General features: G+C 43.2%; 1 protein-coding gene across 3 annotated transcripts; it reads left to right on the forward strand.

The window, feature by feature from the left end:
- Positions 1-1,602: 1,602 nt before the first annotated feature.
- On the forward strand, positions 1,603-10,870 carry LOC113886344 (pregnancy-associated glycoprotein 1-like). 3 transcript variants are annotated; one of them, XM_027532487.1, is made up of 9 exons: positions 1,603-1,687; positions 2,976-3,126; positions 4,101-4,218; positions 4,317-4,435; positions 5,636-5,829; positions 6,755-6,871; positions 8,540-8,681; positions 8,769-8,867; positions 10,560-10,870. In XM_027532487.1, exons 2-9 carry the CDS (start codon positions 3,001-3,003, stop codon positions 10,707-10,709), a joined length of 1,065 nt encoding a protein of 354 aa, XP_027388288.1. In that variant the 5' UTR covers positions 1,603-1,687; positions 2,976-3,000; the 3' UTR covers positions 10,710-10,870. The 3 variants fall into 3 exon arrangements, with proteins under 3 accessions (XP_027388288.1, XP_027388287.1, XP_027388289.1); XM_027532486.1 differs by lacking the exon at positions 1,603-1,687 and adding an exon at positions 1,783-1,898; XM_027532488.1 differs by lacking the exon at positions 1,603-1,687 and adding an exon at positions 1,791-1,898 and having other exon boundaries at positions 8,791-8,867; positions 10,560-10,642.
- The last annotated feature ends 14,458 nt before the right edge of the window (positions 10,871-25,328 follow it).

Below are 25,328 nucleotides of genomic sequence, written 5' to 3' on the forward strand. Positions count from 1 at the left end.
ATGTTGAAGCTGAAACTCCAATACTTTGGCCACCTGATGTGAAGAGCTGACTCATTTGAAAAGACCCTGATGTTGGGAAAGATGGAGGGCAGGGGGTGAAGGGAATGACAGAGGATGAGATGGTTGGATGGTATCACCAACTCAATGGACATGGATGTGTGTGGATTCCGGGAGTTGATGATGGGCAAGGAGGCCTCGCGTGCTGCCATTCACGGGCTCACAAAAGTCAGATGCGACTGAGCAACTGAACTGAACTGACGTTGTTGAATATAGTTTCAGATTTCTTTCCTTTTTTTCTTTTGGTTTTCTTTCGTTTTGTTTTTGATGGGCAGTATTTTTGTTTTTCCTTAGAAAATATTCCACTCTCAATGTAGAGTCATAAGTCTGAATTTAAAAGCCACTTAAGTAATGTGTTGTTATAGGTAGCTAGTCAACAACCTGATGCAATTAATTTATTAGTCTTTGTTCTCAATTTGTTCAGTTCAGTTCAGTCCTTCAGTTGTGTCCGTCTCTTTGCAACGCCATTGACTGCAGCATGCCAGGCTTCCCTATCCATCATCAACTCCCGGAGCTTGCTCAAGCTCATGTCCATAGACTTGGTGATGCCACCTAACCATCTCATCTTGTATCTTCCACTTCTCCTCCTGCCTTCAATCTTTCTTAATATGAGGGTATTTTCCAATGAGTCAGCATGTTTAGTATGCATTCAGTACCTTTTTAAATCAACCAACATGAATTAAATTCCTCTCTGTCCCTACTGCATTCCCAATTCTAGGCCAGAAACAAAAAATTGCAGAGACTGAAGGCTGATTCCAACACATCACTGTGGATATTTCGTTCCCACTTTTTTTTTGGGGGGGGGGGGGGCGGGGAACATGGAATTAGTTGCTAACATTAAAATCAGCAGATTGTACATAAATATCCAAACTTCTGATTCTCTTGAAAACATGTCCAACTGGCCTGCTTACCAGCATGGGAGAAGTAGAGAAAAGGCTGCTCCTAGTGGTAAGGCCTGTGCTGCCCAGATTCCAACATGGCCATCTAGTCCTAGTGTCATATCTCCTGCCTCCTGGGGCCATGAGTTTGTGAGAACTAGACTTCTAGCTCTCTTAAGTTAAAGACTACTTTTGTCTTGATCAACTTTGTCTTTGAAGCCTTTAACCCAGAACCTAGCACACAGTTCTTCCTTGCACAGTTGTTGGATGATATAAAATATCTCATGGATGCATACGGCATTTCTTCCAATACTGAAATGATGCAATTGAAGTATTGCTCTGCCCTAAATCTTTGATGCAGACTGGCATCATAGGTGCCCCCTCTTTGATGTCTGCCATTAGACCCACTACCTAAAGCCAGTTCTCTGTCCCTGGGCTGTCCTTGAGGTCTTCACTTTGCCATTTGACCACTTATCCTCCTAGCAATCTCGTCTCCAATGAAGACAGCAATGCATATCTCATGAAGTGGCTAGGAAAATGACATGAATCCATGAATGTCGATCATGGCCCCTAGTATCCATTTTCATGATGTTCTTAGCAGTTTTTTCTCCATGTAGGCAAGGTTCCCTGTCTTCTTAGATGTCCATGCAGATTAGTTTGATTTTCCAGCCAAGGTTCAAGGAAGAGATTGCAGTTCAATTCTCTGTATTCTGAGAAGCTTCAAAGGCTACTCACCAAGGACACTGATGAAGGTAAAGATTTTATCTAGAGCTTTGTGTTTTTTCAGATCTTTTAGTGGCCTAAAGGGGAAAACTCGGGTAGGTCAGAGCATATATAACTTGGGGCTCCTGGTCACCACTACATGCTAAGAACCCAAACTTCCCTGAGTACTTGGATGCAGGAAAGAAGCATGAAGTGGCTTGTGCTCCTAGGGCTGGTGGCCTTCTCAGAGTGCGTAGTCAAGTAAGTATGGGGACTGTAAGCCACATCATGTTCCTTTCTCGGATTTTTCTTTTCATCCGATTATTCTTCCAGCCATCAGGTTTAGAAGGGAATGGAGTATTTCCCTAAGAGTCTTAAAGTTCAGCTCTTATGTATTGACAAGTAACTTGCTATAGGAACTGTGGATCCCAAGGTCTTGGTGTAGATTTGGGTTGCACAATCTTGGGGTCCAGTCATGTCACGACCTATTGAAAATGCAACTCCTTTCAACTGTTCAGGGCACAGTCTATGCAGATGTCGATGTGGTCCTGTGGAATAACACTTTTCTACATTTTATTCAACACATCCTCTTTTTCCCCTGTCTACTTCAGTGTGTATATGCCTATGTCTGCATCTCGGTATCGCTGTCATTTATTTCTCCATCTCTTTGGAAGTCACTGGGAGTGTATTTTTCTTTGTGTTGTTTGCTTTTAATTGTTCATTTGACTCTTACTTCCTTCTCAAGCCTCTGAATTTCCCTTATTTGTTCCCTGTATCTTGGATTCTTCGTTCAACTCTTCTCTTTCAACTTGGAGAAAGATACACTGTTTTATATACACTGTTTTATATCTGACAAGCAGTGTGACCACAGCCAATTCAGAAACCTCTTGCATTTCAAATTGCTCCCTTGTAAAAGAAGATAAGAGTTCCCCTTCTACCTCCTTCCTTGAGGTTCTATGAGAAGGAATGAGTGGGATGGCGAAAGAAATGCTAATGGCTGTAATTTTTGAGACTTCCTATTTATCAGGTACCTTATATCCATCACTTCACTTATCCCCAAGATATCCTATTTGGAGGGTTTGTATCATTACATTCCACCATTTTACTAAAGGGGAGACTGAGACACCACATGATCATATAGCTTACCCAAGATTGCAGAATGGAACCTGTATTCAAGTCTATGTCTTTGCCATGGTATATGCATAAAATTCTGACAATAAAGTGCCTCATAAAAATGATTAGAAAATACACAGGGCCATTACAATGACAGTTATACCTTAAAACTGACAGCTAATTGTAGCATCTTCTTTGTTTTCTTTGTCAAATGCTTGGTGAAAGAATACCTCTAAGGAGAGTGAAGACCATGACAAAAACCCTCAGTGGAAAAAACATGCTGAACAATTTCCTGAAGGAGCATGCTTACAGACTGTCCCAGATTTCTTTTCGTGGCTCAAATCTAACTATTCACCCGCTGAGAAACATCAGGGATGTGAGTATTTTGGGAGGATGGTGCTCTACAGCGCCCCCTGGTGCTCTAGCCTAGCACTGGGGCTCATCTGGAGGTGCCAGGTGGGATATTGGGGTTGGGGTTCCTGCAGGAGGCAGAGACATTGGAAAACAGGGACCCCCGCCAGAGGAGAAGTCACTCTCATCCTTAACTGTTGGTCTTTGTGACTGGGCCTGGCAATTACCAGGCGGCAGGTAAATATCCATTTCTGTGTCAAAGATGTGTCATTAGTTTGAGGGCGATTGTTCCTTCTGAACTAAGTGAGCCACTCAGTTACAGATGAAGAGTGAACCATCACTGATCAAAAGGTAGGGCCAACTGCAAAGCAATTGTGAATCCCCAGGCAGAGGAATTCAGTTTTCATAGATGCAAGAAAGACAGCAATATAAAGTTAGTGAACCTGTATTCCTTGTATGGCCATAAGAATCACTGTGGTTACTGTTTTCAGATTAGACAAAGGGCTTACTTTGTCTTCAAGAATTCCCATGCCAGCCTGAGAGATAGGCGAAGAGTAAATACATGTCAAATGAAAGGGTCACCTGTGTGGTGTTGATTGGATGTGGTCTGAGTTTGGAGGGAGTGCCTGGGTTTGAACAAGAAGGACCTCCTGGAGAAGCGGGTGCTAAGGCTGGGTTTGAAGAGACTACAGAGCTTCTCAAATAAAGGCACCAGGACTTTCCTAGGTGTCCAGCGGTCCTGGAGGCCCAGTGGTTATGCCTCTGGGTTTCCAATGCAGGAGGTACCACTTGAATGTCTGGTCATAGAGTCAATATCCTGCATACAATGTAGCACAGGACAAATATATCAAATGCAGATACCTCTGTGACCAAAGTCTGTGAGCTTCACGGTGGTTAGAAAGTGATCTCAAGAGATATGTGACACCCCGAGGGAGGCAGCAGTGTGGGAATAGAGGGTAGCCAATTCTGCACTAACCCACTCCCTCTTTCTCCCTGTAGTTGTTCTACATGGGTAACATCACCATTGGAACACCCCCTCAGGAATTCCTGGTTGTCTTTGACACAGGCTCATCTGACTTGTGGGTTCCCTCCGACTTTTGCACCAGTCCAGCCTGTTGTGAGTACAGACACCCCCTACCCGGACCATCCTTCACTTGCCCTGCCTCCCTGTTTCCATCCTTGGCACCTGATAACATTCATATCTTGTGTCTGCAGCTAAACACTTTAGGTTCAGACATCTTCAGTCTTCCACATTCCGGCTTACCAATAAGACCTTCAGCATTGAATACGGATCTGGGACAATGGAAGGAATTGTTGCTCATGACACAGTTCGGGTAACAGTGTAACATATTCTGAGTCAGGAGTGGCTATGGAGTGACCACTGCTGACAAAACTGATGCAGGACCACCTGCCAGGGCCCTTCCTATCCTAACTCCCATAGATACTGACCATCTTATCCACAGGATCCTGTCTCTGGGGAGGCAGCGCCCATGGTGACACACGAGCAAACAGATTAGCTAATCCAGAGAGTGGTTTGAAGTGTGGACTTGCAGCTCCTCTGCCCATGCGTAGTTCAAGGTTCATTTTGCTGGGAGCGAGAAGAAGGGGGAAAAGCACCCACTTTTATATTCACAGACTGTTCCAGGCACTTTCAGGTGATAACTGGTTTAATCCTGCAACAACCCCACACAGCAGTTATTCTGATTAGCTCATGAGACATATGAGGAAACTGAGGTGCAGACAGAAAGGACCTTGTTGAGGGCACACATGTGGTAAAAGATGGAATTAGGCTGGCTTTTCAGGACTGAAGTTGCTGTGGGGTGTTTGGGGACAGAATAAAACTGGTCTGGGGACCTTGGGGGAAGTCAAGGGCTTCAGGTATCCAGAGTGGGAAACTGGGGACCTGAGAAGTCAAGGGGCCTGATTAATGAATTCTCACCCTAGAGGACCCTTGAGAGTCTAATAAACCTATGGCCTGCTTCCCCCAAAATCCTTGAGTAGTTCCCGTCTCTCTCTCTTTCTCTCCCATACACACTCACAGAAGTCTACACATATCCCCAAAAGTGATTTCCCCAGGCAGTAATTTCATAGAACCTTGCAAGCAAGATTGTGTTTTCGGCTTCTGTCTTCCTGGACAGATGCAGAATCCACAGTACATCACAGATAATGCAGTCCATTCCTGTCATTAGGTCACAGTGATGCCAAAGAGAAGGCTATCTTGCTCTCGATTGTTTTGTCCATAAAGTGGCACCAATGGGACCTGGCCTGACCCCTGTTGCTCCACCTGTAGAGAAGCCAAGAGGCCAATTTGACTCATTCAGGTGGTATTTTACAGAGGGCCAGATGTTATAAAATTCACAGCCTCTCTCAAATTGAACCCAAATTCCCCTCCCAGCTTGATCTAACCATCTGTTGGCCACCAAAGACAGAGCCCAGCCTCAATTCTTCTTTGAGGATCTAATGGCAATGCATCCCACTGCAGTCCTAGTCCCACTTCACGTATCTGTAAGTGGGAACACTCTTCCCTCCCACAGATTGGGGACCTTGTAAGCACTGACCAGCCGTTTGGTCTAAGCATGACAGAATCCGGGTTTGAGGGTATACCTTTTGATGGCGTCTTGGGCTTGAACTACCCCAACATATCCTTCTCTGGAGCCATCCCCATCTTTGACAAGCTGAAGAATCAAGGTGCCATTTCTGAGCCTGTTTTTGCCTTCTACTTGAGCAAGTAAGTCTGAAATGGGCAATCCCTTTCTCCAAATTAGCTATAAGATTCTTTCAGTTGCACAAAAATGTATACAACACTTGAATATGAAGTATCTGAGAGATAATCTAACCCAGGATAACTATGGACCCAAGACCCTACCTGGCTTCACCCTTGGCTTTTATAAATAAAGGTTTATTGGAGCACAACCCTACTCCTGGGGTCAAGACCAGTAGTGTGGTCTAGGGGGTGAGTGAGGAGGAAGGCTAATGGAAGGCAACAGGAAACAAGTTGAAGGAAAAGGCATTAGGATTTGCTTATGAATTTGATAAGGAAGGAAGGAGAAGGATGGTGGATATCTTTCCTTCCTCATTAACATTTCATTGGGAGCCCAGGACCAGCTACCCAATTTGTAGGACCCAGTGAGAAGCAAAAGTATGGGACACAAAAGTGTGGGACCCGTTGTTCAAGAAAATATGAGGCATTTCAAGAAAGGGAGAGCAGAAGTGGAGTCGCTTCGGAGCTTGGGGACCTTTTGACATTAGAGGTCACATGCCATTGGAGCCAACACTGGGTGACTTGAACCCACACCCTTAGAACTCCGAGGCCTTGATTTTCCTGAAAAATGACAAGGTGGACTATGGGAAAGCCAAAACACTTCAGCACCCTGTCCTCTGAGGGTGTCTGAGCACTCAGGTCGCTGGAGGTCCAGGGTGTCTTCAGAAGACAGAGTGGGTGGAGCCCAGCCAAGTGATTCAGCTTCTAACCTCCTCTGTGCAACTCATTAACCAGTAACAGACCTCAGTCTGGATCTCAATCTCTCCTAGACTCGATTTCTGCATCTGCACATGGGGATCTTATTAGAGCCTTGATGGGTGGACAAGCGCAGCTCTCAGAAAGTGCTGCTGTTACTGTCCTCCAAGGATCCCCCCATCACTTCTCTCTACAGAGACGAGCAGGAGGGCAGTGTGGTGATGTTTGGTGGGGTGGACCACCGCTACTACAAGGGAGAGCTCAAATGGGTACCATTGATTGAAGCGGGTGACTGGATTGTACACATGGACTGGTAAGCCTCTCCCTCTGAGGGTCAGCCCAAGTGATGCTCCCACTTCTGTACGTGGACACAGGCAGACACACACAAATGCATTCACAGACACACAGTCACACAGACATATACACCACCCACAACAACACAGACAGATACACAGACACATGGAAGCATACAAGCAGATACACATAAATATACACAGCAACACATAAAATCATGCATAGCTAGTCAGAGACACACAAGCACACACAGAGACATACAAACACACATACAAGCAAACACACAAGCATATAGATACACAAACAACCCATGGGTTTATAACCCCCAGGCCTTCTGATCACGGCTCTGACCAGGGTCCTAAAAGGCACCAAAGAGGTCTGTGTAGCTGAGAGAATGCTGCACCCACTGACCTTTGAGGTGGGGAGCATGGTCAGAAGACTCTACAGTGTGGTGAATAGAGGATCAGGGAGAATTTGTCCAGCCTGAACAGAGTTATGATAAGATGACCAACTGTCCAGGGCTACCTAGGACATAGGAAGTTCTCAGTACAGATAAATGTCATTTTAAAAACAGGGACAATCCTGAGAAAATGGGGAAAACTGGTCTTCTTAGGGAGCAGCTACCCAGCAGTGGAGAGAGGTTGGCTGCAGTCTTAAGACGTGAAAGCAACTAAAAAAAAGACACAAGTTCTTGGGCACACAGTAGGACAGAGGCTATTACAGAGAATCAGGAAGGTGGGATACAGCAGTGACCTGAGGACAAGAGGCACAATTGATAGGATTCTGTGTCATACCCTCAGACAAAAGCTTTGGAGTTCCTGTGGGCTAGACATGTATTTCCTTGCCAGGGTCTCAAGGTCTAAGCTGGTTGTAGGAGCACTGCTGGGAGACACCCTATCCCAGAGGAGCCCCTCTATCCCATCATTATGAGAATCTGCTGCCGCTGTGAATCTCCATCTTCACTCTGTGTGCGACCCATTATTTGTTCCCCATCAGATACAGCTCTCTGGAGGTTTCTTTTTGTTGTCTCAGTCTTCATTCATTCATTGAACAGACAAGCATTGGGCTTCCACTCTGTGCCAGGCACTTGAGGGAGGCAAGGAGAGTAAAACTCACCCTCACATTTAAGAAGGCAGATGTACATGAAGTGACTTGCCCACATAGTGAATTGTGACTTTGGTACACGCTAGATATGAGGAGGAGAAGGCAATGGCAACTCACTCCAGTACTCTTGCCTGGAAAATCCCAGGGATGGTAGAGCCTGGTAGGCTGCCCTGTATGAAGTCGCACAGACTCAGACACGACTGAAGTGAGTTAGCAGCAGTAGCAGCAGCAGACACGAGGAAGGGTCTACAGAGAGTGACTAAGACAGGAGACTGATAAACACCGGGGGAAAGACTTTCCAAAAACAATACAATAAAGCTGGAATCTGGAAGATGAGAAGAAATTTGCTAGTCAAAGTGGAGTGGAGACTTCTAGAAAGGAAGACCAGCTAGCTTCTGTCAAGGTACAAAAGATCCTGGTGTATTCAAATACTGCATTCGAGGATGTCAAGAAAGGTGCTATGTCTAGAGCAAAGGAAAAGAGGCCAAGAGATGAAGGGCTGTTTAGGAGACAGTCGGGAAGGGGACAACTCTGGGGAGACTCAGAATGACCTTGATGCCCACTTTCTTCCTTTGTCTCTCAGCATCTCCATGAGAAGAAAGGTTATTGCTTGTTCTGGCGGCTGTGAGGCCGTTGTTGACACCGGGGTATCAATGATCAAAGGCCCAAAAACACTGGTTGATAACATCCAGAAGCTCATCGGCGCCACTCTACGGGGTTTCAAGGTGAAGGGTCATGCCCCAGGGTCACTCCCAGTCTCCACACACAGCAAGGATCTCCAGGGCCAACTTCTCACCCTCTCTCTCTAACAGCACTACGTTTCATGTTCTGCAGTCGATACCCTGCCCTCTATTACCTTCACCATAAACGGTATCAACTACCGAGTGCCAGCTCGAGCCTACATCCTCAAGGTAAGGGGAAAATACTGAAGTTTGGTTCTCAAACTGGAGCTTGGGGGAACTCTTGGGCTGCTGCTGGGAGGAGTGCGCCCTCTGGAGGCCATGATAAACCATTGCAGATGCTGCTGAGCCCTGTGGCTGGGCCAGTGCCTCCCACAAAACCAATCACTTGAGAATAAAGGGCCGTGTGGGACACTGATCTTCCTGAAATAAATGTGGAGAGGCCACACCATATCTCATGGTGGGAGTCAAAAGGAGAGGGGAACACTAAGGTCCTCAGTCCTCAAAGAGCTTCAATTCAATCTGAACCCGTAGGTGCATGAACATGGAATTCAGCACTAGCAGTCCCTGAAATAGGCCATGTTACAAGAAGAATGGCTGGGGATAGTCCCAGTGTGATGTTCCAGTATAAGTTCACAGTTTCCCTTCCCTTCTCAAAGTTTTCCTGGTTTGAATGATAAATTATATGGTCAGCCTAGTTCTTGGCTGCATCTTCCCCTTGCTCCAGCCAGGTGCCCCCTTTGTGAATTGTGGGGGTATCCGACCCCTCTGTGGGGAGGTTGGATGCTAATATGAATAAAGGATTCACTGTGACTGCTCAGCCCCAGCACTGGGTGGAGGCTTCATGTCAGCTCTTAGTGGTAGTTCAGAGCAGGCTGATGGGTTCAAAGAAGGCTCTGAGGAAAAGAGGGAATTTCAGGAATTCTAAAACCAGAAACTTATTGAGCTTTATGGAGGCTTGCTTGGTTCTAGGCAAAACTGCACGGGATTCCATGCAAATGGCATCTCAAGGTGATCTGCACTGGGGCACTGGGGACTTACTAGGGGTGATGAGGGCTACAGACTGACCAGTGGGGATGGGGAACCAGAGTACGTTACCCAACCAAGCCTGGAGTGGCCAAAGAGAGTGACTGTGGGCTGAAGGAGGCTTCACAGCATTCCTGAGTTAAGTCTTCAAGAACGTGTTTGGGCACTGCTCTATTTAAGATGGATAACCAACAATGAGTTACTGTGTAGCACCAGGAACTCCGCTCAGTTATATGACAGCCTGGATGGGAGTGGTGTCTTTGGGACCAGGATACTTGGATACATACGGTTGAGTCCCTTTACTGTCCACCTGAAATTCAGATTATTGTTAATCAGCTGTACTCAAATACAAAATAAAGTTTTTTAATAAAGTATGGATTGTGGGGATGCAGGAGGAGAACCAGCATTCTCTGCAGAGAAAACAAGGAGCAGGAGTCAGAAGGAAAGATATAGGGAGTGAGGAGAGCTATGGACTCACTTGTTCTTTTTGAAAAAATTATACTAAAGTGTGGCTAATCTTCAGTGTTGCACTAAGTTCTGCTGCACAGCAATGTGACTCAGTTATACACATAAAAATATATATTTTCTTATTCTTTTTCATGTGATTTATCACTGAATATTGAATATAGTTTCTTATACTCCACAGTAGGACTTTGTTTTTCATTCCTCTGTTTCTCCACTCCCAGTCCTCCACTCCACCACACCCTTTCTCGTGGCAACCTCATGTCTTGGCCCTCTTTGGTTTTGGATGAACTCTCATATCCCCTGATGCTGAGAAAACCCCTTGATACTTACCAAAAGAGGGAAATAAAACAAAGGATTGTGCTGGGTTTGGATATTGGGGGGAGTCACCAGTAAGGGCTCACGCTGACTGGTGTGTGTCTCTGACTCCTCCAGGATTCTAGAGGCTGCTGCTATAGCAGCTTTCAAGAGACCACTGTGAGTCCATCTACAGAGACCTGGATCCTGGGTGACGTCTTCCTGAGACTGTATTTCTCAGTCTTTGATCGAGGAAATGACAGGATTGGCCTGGCACGGGCAGTGTAAATGCTTGGAGTGTTCAGGAATCAGTAAGGCCACTCATAACACACACTCACTCACACTTTGGGCACTCCTGCCCACGATGCTGGTGAACTGTGTTTGGTGGTCTGCATACCCTATTCTCAATAAAGAATAAAGGGTTTCACTCTTAATGGTGCTGAAACAAATGGTTGTCTCTGTTTGTGTGTGGGAGTGAAGGATCTAGAACCAAGTCTGAACCAAAATTGAGAGGAGCCCTACTCCAACTGGCTTCAAGGAAAAGGGAAACTCATTGAAATGATTCTGGGAATCCAGGACACAAGACTCAGAGCAAACACAAAGATCTCAGTGACTGGACCCAAGAAATCAGAAGTCATCAATTCTCTCTTTCTCACCCTCAGTGTTTCCCTTCCCTCTTCTTTGATGGCCTTAGCCTGACAATTTTCTTCCTTGAGGCTTCTACACCTAGTGAGGGAGTCCAAGCTACCTGCCCTAGGGTTTTATATCCTGAAGGCATCTCCTAGTAAGGGAAGAAGCTTGGAGCCATCAGAGTTCAAGGGTGTTCCCTGAATGATTCACCTCAGCTCATCTGCACAGCCCTAGATCAGCCAACCTGGCAGGGACATGGGGTCCTAAGACTGGCTTTACATGGTCACTGGCCCTGACCCAGCAGCACACATGATTGTCAATTTACTCCAGAACTACATGACTGAAGCTGGGGAGAGGCAGCCTCAAGGATAGCGACTGGGGGATGGTCTAGGCCATGGAAGAGTTTGTGATGACCCACCAACTCCACCATCTCCTCATTCATAGTAATCATAAGGGGTAATGAAATAGACTCTCTTCATCCCATCTCAGATGATCTTATCGCTGGACTTCTCCTCCAGGGGTTTTTGGGTGAGGTACTTCATGCAGAGCTGGTTCCCTCTTGTTCCCACACCCCAGTCACCAGCTCTCTGCCACATATGCCTGCTCTGTCCTTTCCAGGCCTACTTGGTAAGTGGTGGCTCCAGTGGATCCCTGAGCCATCCTCCTCCTCCAGGGCCAGGAATGCCCCTTTCTTTGCTTCCAATGCTGCTGGGGAGACTGCAACACATGTATCGGGGGGCCCAAGGTACACAGAGCCTTCAGCCTTTCTGACCTTCCTCCAGGGGTGGAGCTACAAACTATTTGCTTGGAGCTGCCATGGTTAGGCACTTTTGCAGTGGGAGCATCCTTTCTTTCCTCCTGGAGTCCCTCAGTAGATGTCTCAGCTAAGACAGCAGGGGTCAGAGTTTGATTTCCTTTCAGATTGACTGGTTTGATCTCCTTGTTGTATAAGGGACTCTAAAGAATCTTCTCAAGCATCCCAGTTCAAAAGCTCAATTTTTGGCATTCACCCTTTTGTATGGTCCAGATCTTACATCTGTACATGATTGCTGGAAAAATCATAGCTTTGACACTACAGACCTCTGCAGCAAAGTGAGAATCTGCTTTTTATTAAACTGTGCAGTTTTTTCATAGCCTTTCTTCCTTCCAAGGACCAAGTGTGTTTTAATTTTGTGGCTGCAATCAAGGTCCATAGTGATTTTGATATCCAAGAAAATAAAATTTGTTTCAACTTTTCCATCATGTATATGCCATGAAGTGGTGGGATTGGATGCCGTGAATGTTGAGTATATTTTTGTGAATAGTTTTCTGAATGTTGAGTTTTAAGCCAGCTTTTTTCATCTCTTCTCCTTATCAATTTGTCTCTAGTTCTTTGCTCTCTGCTATTAGTGTGGTGTCATCTTCATATCTGTGGATGTTGATATTTCTCCCACCAATCTTGATTCCATCTTGGGATTTATGCATTCCAGAATATCAAATGATCTTTCCTACATACAAGTTCAATAACCAGACTAACAATGTGTACCTTGTCATGCTGCTTTCCCAATTTTAAATCTTTTAGTTGTTCCGTGTCTAATTCTAACTGCCACTTTTTGACCTACACACAGACTTTCAGGAGACAGGTAAGGTGATCTGGGACTCCCATTTCCATAAGAATTTTCCACAGTTTGTTGTGGTCCACACAGTGAAAGGCTTTAGCATAGTCAGTGAAGCAGATGTAGATGTTTTTCTGGAATTCCCATGCTTTCTCTATGGTCCAATGGATGCTGGCAATTGGATCTCTGGTTCCTCAAACCAGTTTGTATATCTGGAAGTTCTCAGTTCATGTACTATGAAGCTTAGCTTGAAGGATTTTGAGCATGGTAATGCTTGCTAGCAAGTGAGATGAGCACAATTGCATGATAGGTTGAACCTTCTTTGGAATTGCCTTTCTTTTGAATTGGAATGAAAACTGACCTTTGCCAGCACTGTTGCCACTGCAGAGTTTTCCAAATTTGCTGACATATTGAGTGCAGCACTTTTATAGTCTCATTCTTCACGATGTTTTAAACAGCTCAGCTGGAATGCAATCACCTCCACTAGCTTTGCTTGTAGTGATGCTTCCTGAGGCCCACTTGACTTCATGCTCTAGAATATCTGGCTTTACATAAGTGACCCCAATATCATCTCTATCTGGGTCATTATGACCATTTTTGTATAGTTCTTCTGTGCATTCTTGCTACCTCTTCTTAATCTCATCTGCTTCTGTTAGGTCTTTGAGTTTTCTGTCCTTTATTGTGCCCATCTTTCCATTAAGTATCCCTATGGTATCTCCAATTTTCCTGAAGTATTCTATACTATTTACAATTTATTATTTTGCTCTAATTCTTGGACTTTTCACTTACGAAGACTTTATTATCTCTCCTTGCTATTCTCTGGAAGGCTACATTTCATTGGGTATATCTTTCCCTGTCTTGTTTGCTGTTCACTTCTTTTATTTTCTCAGCTGTTTTCAAGGCCTCCTCAGGCAACCACTTTGCCTTCTCACATTTGTTTTTCTTGGGGATGGTTTTGGTCACCACTTCCTGTACAATGTTACAAACTTCCATCCATAGTTATTCAGGCTACCAGACATAATCCCTTGAATCTATTTTTCATCTCCACTGTAAAATCATAAGGGATTTGATTTATGTCATAGCTTAATGGTCTAGTGGTTTTCCTTACTTTCTTCATTTGAAGCCTGATTATTGCTTGCTTCTGCCTAAGCAATAGTGCCAGATGACCACCCACCACTCCCAGTGAGTATGGAACAACAACAACAACAAAAAAAAACAACAAAAAACAATTTGAGGACTATACAGTGGAAGTGAGAAATAGATTTAAGGGACTAGATCTGATAGACAGAGTGCCTGATGAACTATGGGCAGTGGTTTCTGACATTGTACAGGAGACAGGGATCAAGATCATCCCCATGGAAAAGAAATGCAAAAAAGTAAAATGGCTCTCTGAGGAGACCTTACAAATACCTGTGAAAAGAAGAGAAGCAAAAAGCAAAGGAGGAAAGGAAAGATAAAAGCATCTGAATGCAGAGTTCTAAAGAATAGCAGGGAGAGATAAGAAAACTTTCCTCAGTGATTAATGCAAATAATAGAGGAAAACAACAGAATGGGAAAGACTAGAGATCTCTTCAAGAAAATTAGAGATACCAAGGGAAGATTTCATGCAACGATGGGCTCAATAAAGGACAGAAAGTGTATGGGCCTAACAGAAGCAGAAGATATTAAGAAGAGGTGGCAAGAATACACAGAAGAACTATACAAAAAAGAGCTTCACTACCCATATAAACACGATGGTGTGATCACTCAACTAAAGCCAGACATCATGGAATGTGAAGTCAAGTGGGCCTTAGAAAGCATCACTACGAACAAAGCTAGTGGAGGTGATGGAATTCCAGTTGAGCTATTTCAAATTCTGAAAGATGATGCTGTGCAAATGCTGAACTCAATATACCAGCAAATTTAGAAACTCAGTAGTGGCCACGGGACTGGAAAAAGTCAGTTTTCATTCCAATCCCAAAGAAAGATAATGCCAAAGAAGGCTCAAACTTCCAGACAATTGCACTCAACTCACACACTAGTAAAGTAATGCTCAAAATTCTCCAAGCCAGGCTTCAGCAGTAAGTGAACCATGAACTTCCAGATGTTCAAGCTGGTTTTAGAAAATGCAGAGGAACCAGAGATCAAATTACCAACATCTGCTGGATCATCAAAAAAGCAAGAGAGTTCCAGAAAAACATCTATTTCTGCATTATTGACTATGCCAAAGCCTTTGACTGTGTGGATCACAATAAACTGTAGAAAATTCCAAAAGAGATGGGAATACCAGACCACTTGACCTGCCTCTTGAGAAACCTGTATGCAGGTCAGGAAGCAACAGTTAGAACTGGACATGGAACAACAGACTGGTTCCAAATAGGAAAAGGAGTACGTCAAGGGTATATATTGTCACCCTGCTTATTTAACTTATATGCAGAGTACATCATGATACACACTGGGTTGGAAGAAGTACAAGATGGAATCAAGATTGCCAAGAGAAATATCAATAACCTCAGATATGCAGATGACACCACCCTTATGGCAGAAAGTGAAGAGGAACTAAAAAGCCTCTTGATGAAAGTGAAAGAGGAGATTGAAAAAGTTGGCTTAAAGATCAACATTCAGAAAACTAAGACCTGCTGGGAGCCAGCATGGGAGTTCCTACCCATGATAAGGCCATGCGGGAGAGGCCTGACAGGCAAGGCGAGTCAGGACTCAAGGGTCCCCCCTGGATCTGCTTGAGCATCTACCCCAAAACCAGAATCTGTCTGTTTTACTATTTTACGACTTTCATCAACTCTTCTGACTTTGGCGCGGGGCTATCCCCGACCACATTTCTCTGTAAGAAAATCAACTTAGAGCTCTAGTTAATAAGTCTCCAGGGTATAATAGGTGTGTTCAAGTTCAAATCCCTCGGATAGCTCTCTAATTTGCCTGACAGGTTTCTGGACTCTTACAGCTACACATGTGATTGTTCACAGCCCCCCAACCATGAGAAGCACGGGAAGCTTAAGATATTCTAACAGTGCAGAGCTTCTCAAGGGAGTTAAAATTGTTGGAATAAAACTAATTAGAGGATTTCTTTGTTGAGCTAATGGTTGCTGCCAAGTTTCCATATCCTTTACCCACTCATTGTGTCCCTGAGAGTGTATTGATTAATATAGTTGGTATATAGAAATATAAGTAGCAACTTTGATGTTAACAGCCTTAGACCCCTGAGTTAATAAATTCTTCCCTTGATTATCCCCCACTACACCTTTTGCCCTATAGGAATGCAACTCTATCTAGTGCTTTCAGAGAGTGGCGCCAAACTTTAAGAAAAATCACCTTTGGAGAAAATAAGTTTTTCTGGTTGACTAACCTTTATCAGAAGAAGAATGTTAGCAGATCTCCTGAACAGAAGATGATGTAAATCACCTAAATCCTTTGTATATGATAAGTTTGCAGAAAGAAAGCCTGGTTTCAATAAGAGTCAAGGACTGCTGACCTTGCATGACTTTGCATCCCCTATTATCTTCTATGTACAATTTAGGGTATAAAAGCTCTTTTTGAAAATAAAGCTATGGACCTTGCTCATCAGGCTTGGTCTCCCCGTGTGGTTCTTATTTCCATTTCTCTGTTTTTCTTCTCTGTTCTTCCTTCAGGATGACTAATTGGAGCGTGGGGGCCCTCTAAGACCACTTATTTGCCTGGGCTTCTAAGACCCACTCGAGAAGGTGCGCTAAGGTGGGGCACTGTCCACGATTTGAGAGGGTGCCAGTGGCCTCCGTGGTCAGAGCGAGTTCAGTGTCACAAACTTTATTGGCTTTCTGCGTAAACCAGTTAGATCAAGCCTGTGATCTCTCCGCTTTGCTATCCTTTTGCCAACGCTATCATCCTGAGGGAATTCCTGGATCCAACCAGGGCTGGACCCTGGTAAAGACCATGGCATCTGGTCCCATCACTTCATGGGAAATAGATAGGGAAACAGTGGAAATAGTGTCAGACTTTATTTTTGGGGGCTCCAAAATCATTGCAGATGGTGATTGCAGCCATGAAATTAAAAGATGCTTACTCCTTGGAAGGAAAGTTATGACCAACCTAGATAGTATATTGAAAAGCAGAGATATTACTTTGCCAACAAAGGTCTGTCTAGTCAAGGCTATGGTTTTTCCAGTGGTCATATACGGATGTGAGAGTTGGACTGTGAAGAAAGCAGAGCACCGAAGAATTGATGCTTTTGAACTGTGGTGTTGGAGAAGACTCTTGAAAGTCCCTTGGACTGCAAGGAGATCCAACCAGTCCATCCTAAAGGAGATCATTCCTCGGTGTTCATTGGAAGGACTGATGCTGAAGCTGAAACTCCAATACTTTGGCCACCTCATGTGAAGAGTTGACTCATTGGAAAAGACCCTGATGCTGGGAGGGGTGGGGGAGGGAGGAGAAGGGGACAACAGAGGATGAGATGGCTGGATGGCATCACCTACTCGATGGACATGAGTCTGAGTGAACTCCGGGAGTTTGTGACAGACTAGGAGGCCTGGCATGCTGTGATTCACGGGGTCACAAAGAGTCGGACACAACTGAGCAACTGAACTGGACTGACCTTAAGTGTGTTCTGGCATTTCACATACTTAGCTGTGTGACCTTGATCAAGTCCCTTAATCTCAGTTTTCTCATCTGGAAAGTGGGCACCATGATGATACTTCAAAATTTTCGATTGCATACATGCCTGCAAAGAGCAGGTGGCCCTGAGAGGGCTTTTGGGGTTCCTGAGTCTGGAACAAATATGAATTATTCTGCTACCTGGGGAGAAGGAAATCTTCTGTTTAGAGGTTATGCCTGACATCCCCAAGGTTAAATATTGATTCAAGCCAAATGACATCTATTTCTGAACCATAACACAGAACTCTGACTGAACCAATGTTTCTGTTTTCTGGGGTCCCACAATAGCTAATGATTACTATCTCAGATTACTCCCCTCCTTGGCCTTACCTGTCAGCCTTTCCTTGTTAACTACTTCTAGCCTGAAATCAACTGCAAGGAGAGTTGTAAGGCTTTTGGTCTCTTTTTGGTTTCCCACATCGCCAGCGTAGCAACAAGTAGCTGTTATGGCTACTTGTCATAGCAACAACTATGGCAACCTACACAGTCCAATCTCAGCCTGTTAAATTAAACTGTCCCCATATGGCCCCTCATGGTTAAAATAACTGCAGAGGCCTTAGAAACCTGCCTGTGCCTGCTGTTTAATGAGGAAATATGTGTGCACCTGATCTAGTTTGCTTTCCCAAGCATGAGTCCAACTATGCATTGAAGGAACCAGACATTTAGTCATCTAACTACCCACAGGAACTGACAAAAGCAAACCACCCATCGGGCATTTCTCACTTACCTTAAAACAATATTGAAGTGATCTGATGCAACAATCTGATACATTGGCATGTACACTCTAGACAGGACACTTTTCCTCTGGATTCGTTTTCCACCTAGTGCAGAATGTCTTCCACGAGGCTGGCCCTCCAGCATCTGGTGACCTGGTTTTTGCAGACTTAGCCCACTCCAGAACCCTTCCACACCCATCAGTAAAATTTAGACAACAAACTCAGTCAAAGTTCTCACTTGTGCAGAAAACAGCTTTTGGGTTTTTTAAGAAAACAATGTTTGGTAAAACATTTAAAATCTTGTGCTCCTTGCCTTGGATTCAAGGACTTGTACCAGCAGATGGGAAGCTTCCCCTTCCACCTAAATCTTTCTGTACTCCCACCAGGGCCAGAGGCTTCACTGGATCCTGTGCCCTCACTGGTATTGTTCAGTTGCTAAGTCATGTCTGATACTCTGTGGTTACATGTACAGCAGCAAAACAGGTTTCCTTGTCTTTCACTATTTTGCTGAGTTTCCTCAAACTCATGTCCATTGAGTCAGTGATGCCATCTCATCATCTCATCCTTTTGACACCTCCCCTTCTGCCAACAATGTTTCCCAGCATCAGGGTCTCTTCCAATGAATTGGCTCTTCACATAAGGTGGCCTAAATGTTGGAGCTTCATCTTCAGCATCAGTCTTTGCATTAAATATTGCTCTACCACTTCCAAAACAAAACTCATGTCTCCAATCACCTAACAATATTGTGCGTTGATAAGGTTTAATAGAATAGGGATATTGTCCCCTGGGAAATCCCAGCACTGCCGCCCTGCCTTTCTCTTACCATTCTCTGAACCTGGCATAGAATTTCTTCCCTACAGCTTCTCTTGCTTGAAAAAGCCTACAAATCTATCATTGTCAGCTATCCAGGAACTGTTCCTTCCTCCTTCCCCAAAGACTTCAGCCTGCTTCCTGATTGTCCTCTGTACATCTGTTCAGAGGACTTGCTATATCATGCTAACTTCTTGCTATAATATGGGGTGCAGCACACCAGGCTTCCCTGTCCATCACCAAATTCTGGAGCTTGCTCAAATTCATGCTCATCAATTTGGTGATGCCACCCAACAATTTAATCTTATGTCTTCCCCTTTACCTCCTGCCTTTAATCTTTCCCAGCATTGGGGACTTTTCTGATAAGTCAGTTCTTCCCATCAGGTGGCCAAAGTATTGGAGGTTGAGCTTCAGCATCAGCCCTTCCAATGAATATTCAGGACTTATTTCCTTTAGGGTGGACTGGTTGGATCTCCTTGCAGTCCAAGGGACTCTCAACAGTATTGTCCAACACCACAGCTTAAAAGCATCAGTGCTTTTGTGCTCAGCTTTCTTTAGGTCCAACTCTCACATCCATCACAACTTCTGGCAAAACCATAGCTTTAAATATACAAACCTTTGCTGGTAAAGCAATGTCTCTGCTTTTTAGTATGCTGTCTAGGTTTTTCATGGCTTTATCTTCCAAGGATCAGCGTCTCTTTTTTCACAGCTGCAGTCACTATCTCCAGTGATTTTTGAGCCCAGGAATATAAAGCTTGTCACTGTTTTCATTGTTTCTCCATGTACTTGCCATGAAGTAACGGAATGGGATGTCAAGGTCTTCGATTTTGTGAACTGTACATACCATATCAAGACCATCCCTAAGAAAAAGAAATGCAAAAAGCTTGTCTGAGAAGGCCTTACAAATAATTTACAAAAGAAGAGAAGCAGGAGGCAAAGGAGAAAAGAAAGACATACCCATCTGAAGGCAGAGTTCCAAAGAATATCAAGGAGAGATTAAAAAAAAAAAAAAAAACTTCCTAAGTTATCAGTGCAAAGAAATAGAGGAAAACAACAGAATGGCAAAGACCAGAGATCTCTTCAAGAAAATTAGAGATAGGGAATATTTCATGCAAAGATGGGCACAATAAAGGACAGAAATGATATGGACCTAACAGAATCAGAAGTTATTAAGAAGAGGTTGAAAGAATACATAGAACTGTACAAAAAAGATATTAATGACCCAGATAACCATGATGGTGTGATCACTCACCTAGAGCTAGACATCTTAAGATGCACATCAAGTGGGCCTTCAGAAGTATCACTAGGAGCAAAGCAAGTGGAGATGATGGAATTGTAGTTGAGCTATTTCAAATCCTAAAAGATGATGCCGTTAAACTGCTGCACTCAGTATGCTAGCAAATTTGGAATACTTAGCAGTGGCCACGTGACTGTAAATGTTGTATTCATTCCAGTCCAAAAGAAAGGCGATTTCAAAGAATGTTCATTTCCCACACAGTCGCACTGATGTCACATGCTACCAAAGTAATATCTCCAAGTAAGTCTTCAACAGTACATGAACTGTGATATTCCATATGTTCAAGCTGGATTAAGAAAAAGCAGAGGAACCAGAGATCAAACTGCCAACATCCGCTGGATCATAGAAAAAGCAAGAGAATTGCAGAAAAACACCTACCCCTGCTTCATTGACATTGCAAAAGCCTTTGACTGTGTGGATTACAACAAACTGTGTAAAACTTACAGAGATTGGAATACCAGACCATCTCATCTGCCTTCTAATAAATATGTATGCAGGTCAAGAAGCAACAGTGAGAACTGAACACGGAACAGCAGACTGGTTCCAAATCAGGAAAGGAGTATGTCAAGGCTGTATATTGTCACCCTGATTACTAAACTTATATGCAGAGTACATCATGAGAAATGTCCAACTGGATGAAACACAAACTAGAATCAAGATTTCCCGGGAGAAATATCAGTAACCTCAGATATGGCGATAACACCACTCTCATGGCAGAAAGTGAAGAGGAACTAAAGAGCCTCTTGATGAAAGTGAAATAGGAGAGTGAAACATCTGGCTTAAATTCCCCATTCAGAAAATGAAGATCATGGCATTTGGTCCCATGACTTCATGGCAAATAGATCGGGAAACAATGGAAACAGTGACTTTATTTTTAGGGGCTCGAAAATCACTGCAGATGATGACTACAGCCATGAAATTAAAAGACACTTGCTTGTTTGAAGAAAAGCTATGAAAATCCTAGACAGCATTTTTAAAAGCAGAGACATCACTTTGCTAAAAAAAAAAGTTCAGTATAATCAAAGCTATGATTTTTCCAGTTGTCATGTATGGATGTGATAGTTGCATCATAAGGAGTTGTGAGCAATGAAGAATTGATGGTTTTGAACTGTGGTGTTGGACAAGACGTTTGAGAGTCCCTTGGACTGAAAGGAGCTCCAAACAGTCAATGCTAAAGGAAATCAATCCTGAATATTCACTGGAAGGACTGAATCTGAACCTGAAGCTCCAATACTTTGGCTAAACGATGTAAAGAACAGACTCATTAGGAAAGACCCTGTTGCTGGGAAAGATTGAAGGCAGGAGGAGAAGAGGATGACAGAGGATGAGATGGTTGGATGGCATCACTGACTTGATAGACATGAGTTTGAGCAAGCTTCTGGAGTTGCTGAAGGACAGGGAGGCCTGGCGTGCAGCAGTCCATGATGTTGCAAAGAGTCAGACATGACTGAGCGACTGAACTGAACTGAACATACCCCATAGAAAATACTATTTGTAATTGAAATGTTTCTCCAGCAAGACTGGGGCTCCCTAAGGTCCCAACACTTATCCCCAATCAAGTCTGCACCCATTCACAGAAGTCAGTGCCTAGCATTCACAAGGCATTCAGTGAGTTCTGATTGTAGGGGGACCCCCATTTTGGTAGACATAGAGGAGCAAAGGACACATTTATCCTCCTGTCTCAAACAACTCCAAAATAGACAAGATAAATGAAAGTAGTTTTTTACATCAAACATCTGGCAGCAGAGAATGGATTCCTGGGGTGGGAGTGGGGAGCAAGCAAGGTGAGTTCTACAATTGCCCCAACTCTATAAATAGTTTCCAACATATACATGGAAGGGGGTATCTAGGCAGAGACAAACAGTCTCCCCAAGAATAGAGATTTGAAACTATAGATAGTTAAGAGCTCACAGGAGAAAGCTACACAGATAGAACTGTGGGAAGGTACAGATGATACCCCTCCAGTTTTCAGTGGAGAGTTGATCGTACTGGTCAGAATTATAGGGAACAACGCTTGAGCCTCAAATTGAGCCAAGTCTAATTGTGTTCTCACCCACCAGAATGGAAATAATTCATAATTCCCATGACATCTGTAGGGTCTTAAAGACAATATTGCCTTGCTAGTGGGGAATAATATATCGGGTCTAAAGGCTGGTCTCATCTCAGCTTAAAAAACCGAACAGCAAGCCTTCAAAAAGTACAACTGTTTCCAAGAAATTAACAGTGTTTGAAAACAGTGCCAGGAATAATTTATAATACTTAAAAATATCCAGCATCCAAAGGATAAAAATGACCACATTCAACATCCAATTTAAAATTTCCATATAAACTGTGAAAGTATTTGTCCTAGTTCCTTCACAATATTTTAAAGTAATTATCCTCTAATTAAGATATCTAAATTTAAAAAGAAATGAATCACCAGTCCAGGTTCAATGCATGATACTGGATCCTTGGGACTGGTGCACTGGGACGACTCAGAAGGATGGTAAGGGGAGGGAGGAAGGAGGGGGGTTCAGGATGGGGAACACGTGTATACCTGTGGTGGATTCATGTTGATGTAGGGCAAAACCAATACAGTGTTGTAAAGTAATTAACCTCCAATTAAAATAAATAAATTTATATCTAAAAAATGCTCTGATTAAAAAAAAAGAAAAAGAAAAAAATTCCCGATGTGCAAAGAAGCAAGAAAATATCCAAAATGAGGGAAAAATCAATCGGTAAAAACACGCTCAATATCTACAAACAAATCCGGATGATATTTACCAAGTCTTTCACATACCCCAGTGAAAAATTGTTTCCTCCTCTTTTGTACTTCTGGCTCTTTTCAACCAACCATGGCTCTTGTGCCACGTCCTGGAATTGTGGTCTTCTGTCGTTTACAGTGATGTCCTAGTTCCATCAGTATATTGTAAAGTAATTATCTCAAATTAAGATGAATATATTTAAAAAGAACAAAGTTCCGGATGTGCAAAGCAGCAAGAAAATATCCATAATGATGGGAAAATCTATTAGTAAAAACACAGTTAAAAATATACACTACATAATTAGCAAGGAAGGACATTAAAATGCTTACTACAACAATAAGCCTTATATTCCTGAAGCTGAAGAGTATTGAGTATGTTAAATAGAGACACGGAAAACAGTAATGGAAAGAATGTGGGAAAAAAATAATTGTCCATCACAGAACTTTGAAACAACTTTAAGAATACTAAAATGTATGTAGATGGAATCCAACAGGAAGTTAAAGACAGAAGAATAGAGAAAAGAACTTCATAATTAATGGCTGAAAATTTTCCAGATATGATGAAAGCTTTAAACCCACAAACACAGAAGCTCAATTAACTCAAGGACAAGAAGTATGACAACTGTACAAAGGCACATCATAATTCATTGCTTAAAACAATCAACCAAAGAAATGTAACCAGAAGGAAAAACAGACACAGCAGAACAAAAACTGGGAATGACAGCAGATTAGGCATATGAAACAATGTTAGCCAGAGGACACTGGCACCACATCTTAGAGTGCTGAGAGAAATAGAATTGACTCAGAATTCTATACCCAAGAAAAACACATATCAAAAACAAGATAAAATACTTTCTCAGACGTACAACAACTACAAGACTGCATCACCACCAGCAGACCAATATAATAAACGTTTTATAAAAGGTCTCAAGTCAGAAGGAATTTAAAAGGAAGGGGAAATATGGATCTACAAGGGGAATGAACAGTAGCCCAAATGATCAACATGTAATATATACTAACAGGTAATTATAATGACTTTCCCAGTGGTCCAGTGGTTAAGGATCTGCTTTGCAATGCAGGGGATGCTGGTTTGTTTCTTTGCCTGAGAACTAAAATTCTACATGACACTGAGCAACTAGGCCTGCATGTCTCAAATAGAGTTTACACGCTGCAAGTATTGAGCTTGCCCTGCTCAAATAGAGAGTCGTTACCACAAGGAAGATCCTGCATGCCACATGAAGACCCAACACTGCCAATAAATGATAAATAAATATATAATTTAATAATTATTATCATAATTAATAATGATAGACTGGAAAGTTAAAGATGCATACCATGGATATTAAAACTACTTTAAAAAAGTTACAGTTAATAAAGAGACAAATTCTATAAAAGGGAATCATAAAAACTACTCAGTCACAAAGAAGTCAGGGATAAAAAGACATGGGAAGAAAGAACATGGGACAAACTGAAGATGATAGAATAAACCCAACTAGAGTTAACCCCTCAGATGTGAACCCAGACTGAAGATATACGCCAGGCCACAGACGACAGCAGATCCCCATACACTGCACTCTGCAGCCAAAACAGAGCCTGCCAGGCTCCAGGGACCCATGTGCCTGGGCACAGAACAGCACCAAAAGTTTATATGGAACAGTAAATTAGAAGCCTTCAATCATATGAAGTACATCCTCTGTTTATAAAGAAATGGCATTAGAAATCAATGTTCATTGGACAGAAGAAGAAGAAGGTGCTAGCATAGTGCAGACCTTCCCTCCTTTACTACTCTAAAACTTTCCAGGAAGGAGCAGATAAATTGACAGGACTTACATCTCTTCAATACTAGATATATTTGACCTGGGACACATGTTCGATTTTCATGGTTCATTCTCCTCTCTTTGCTCATACTGAGCAACAGAGACTGTTCCTCTAAACCACAGCTCAATCACTACAAAAAAATCCAGGTGATATTTGCCGAGTCATTCACATAAACCAGTGAAAAGTTGTTTCCTCCTAATTTGCACTCCTGGCTCTTTTCAACCAACCATGGCTCTTGTGCCATGTCCTGGAATTCTGGTCCTCTGTCCCTTGCAGCGATGTTCCCATACACTGGGCCTCAATTATGCTCAATGGAATTCCTATTCAGAGTGGCCATAATACATGCAAGAATGGAAAGAACAGGCAGCTCCTTACTCTCCTCTCTTGTTCATTCACTACATACAATCACTGAACACCTGTGTAGCAAGTCTGTTACAAACAAACCTTCAAGTTGAAAACTTTCAAACATGTAAAAGTGCATTTTAATGTGCAATCACATCAGTTAGTTCACAGATCTGACACACATTGTCTTGGGCACATCCCAGACAAGTGGGTGTGCTTTTGTGTACTTTACTGTACAGAACTGTATGGAGTACAGTAAGTGTTAGTCACTCAGTCAGGCCTGACTCTTTGTGACACCATGGACTGTAGCCCACCAGGCTCCACTGTCCATGA

The sequence above is a fragment of the Bos indicus x Bos taurus genome, chromosome 29 (assembly GCF_003369695.1).
Source record: "Bos indicus x Bos taurus breed Angus x Brahman F1 hybrid chromosome 29, Bos_hybrid_MaternalHap_v2.0, whole genome shotgun sequence".
In the NCBI taxonomy this organism is placed as follows: domain Eukaryota; kingdom Metazoa; phylum Chordata; class Mammalia; order Artiodactyla; family Bovidae; genus Bos; species Bos indicus x Bos taurus.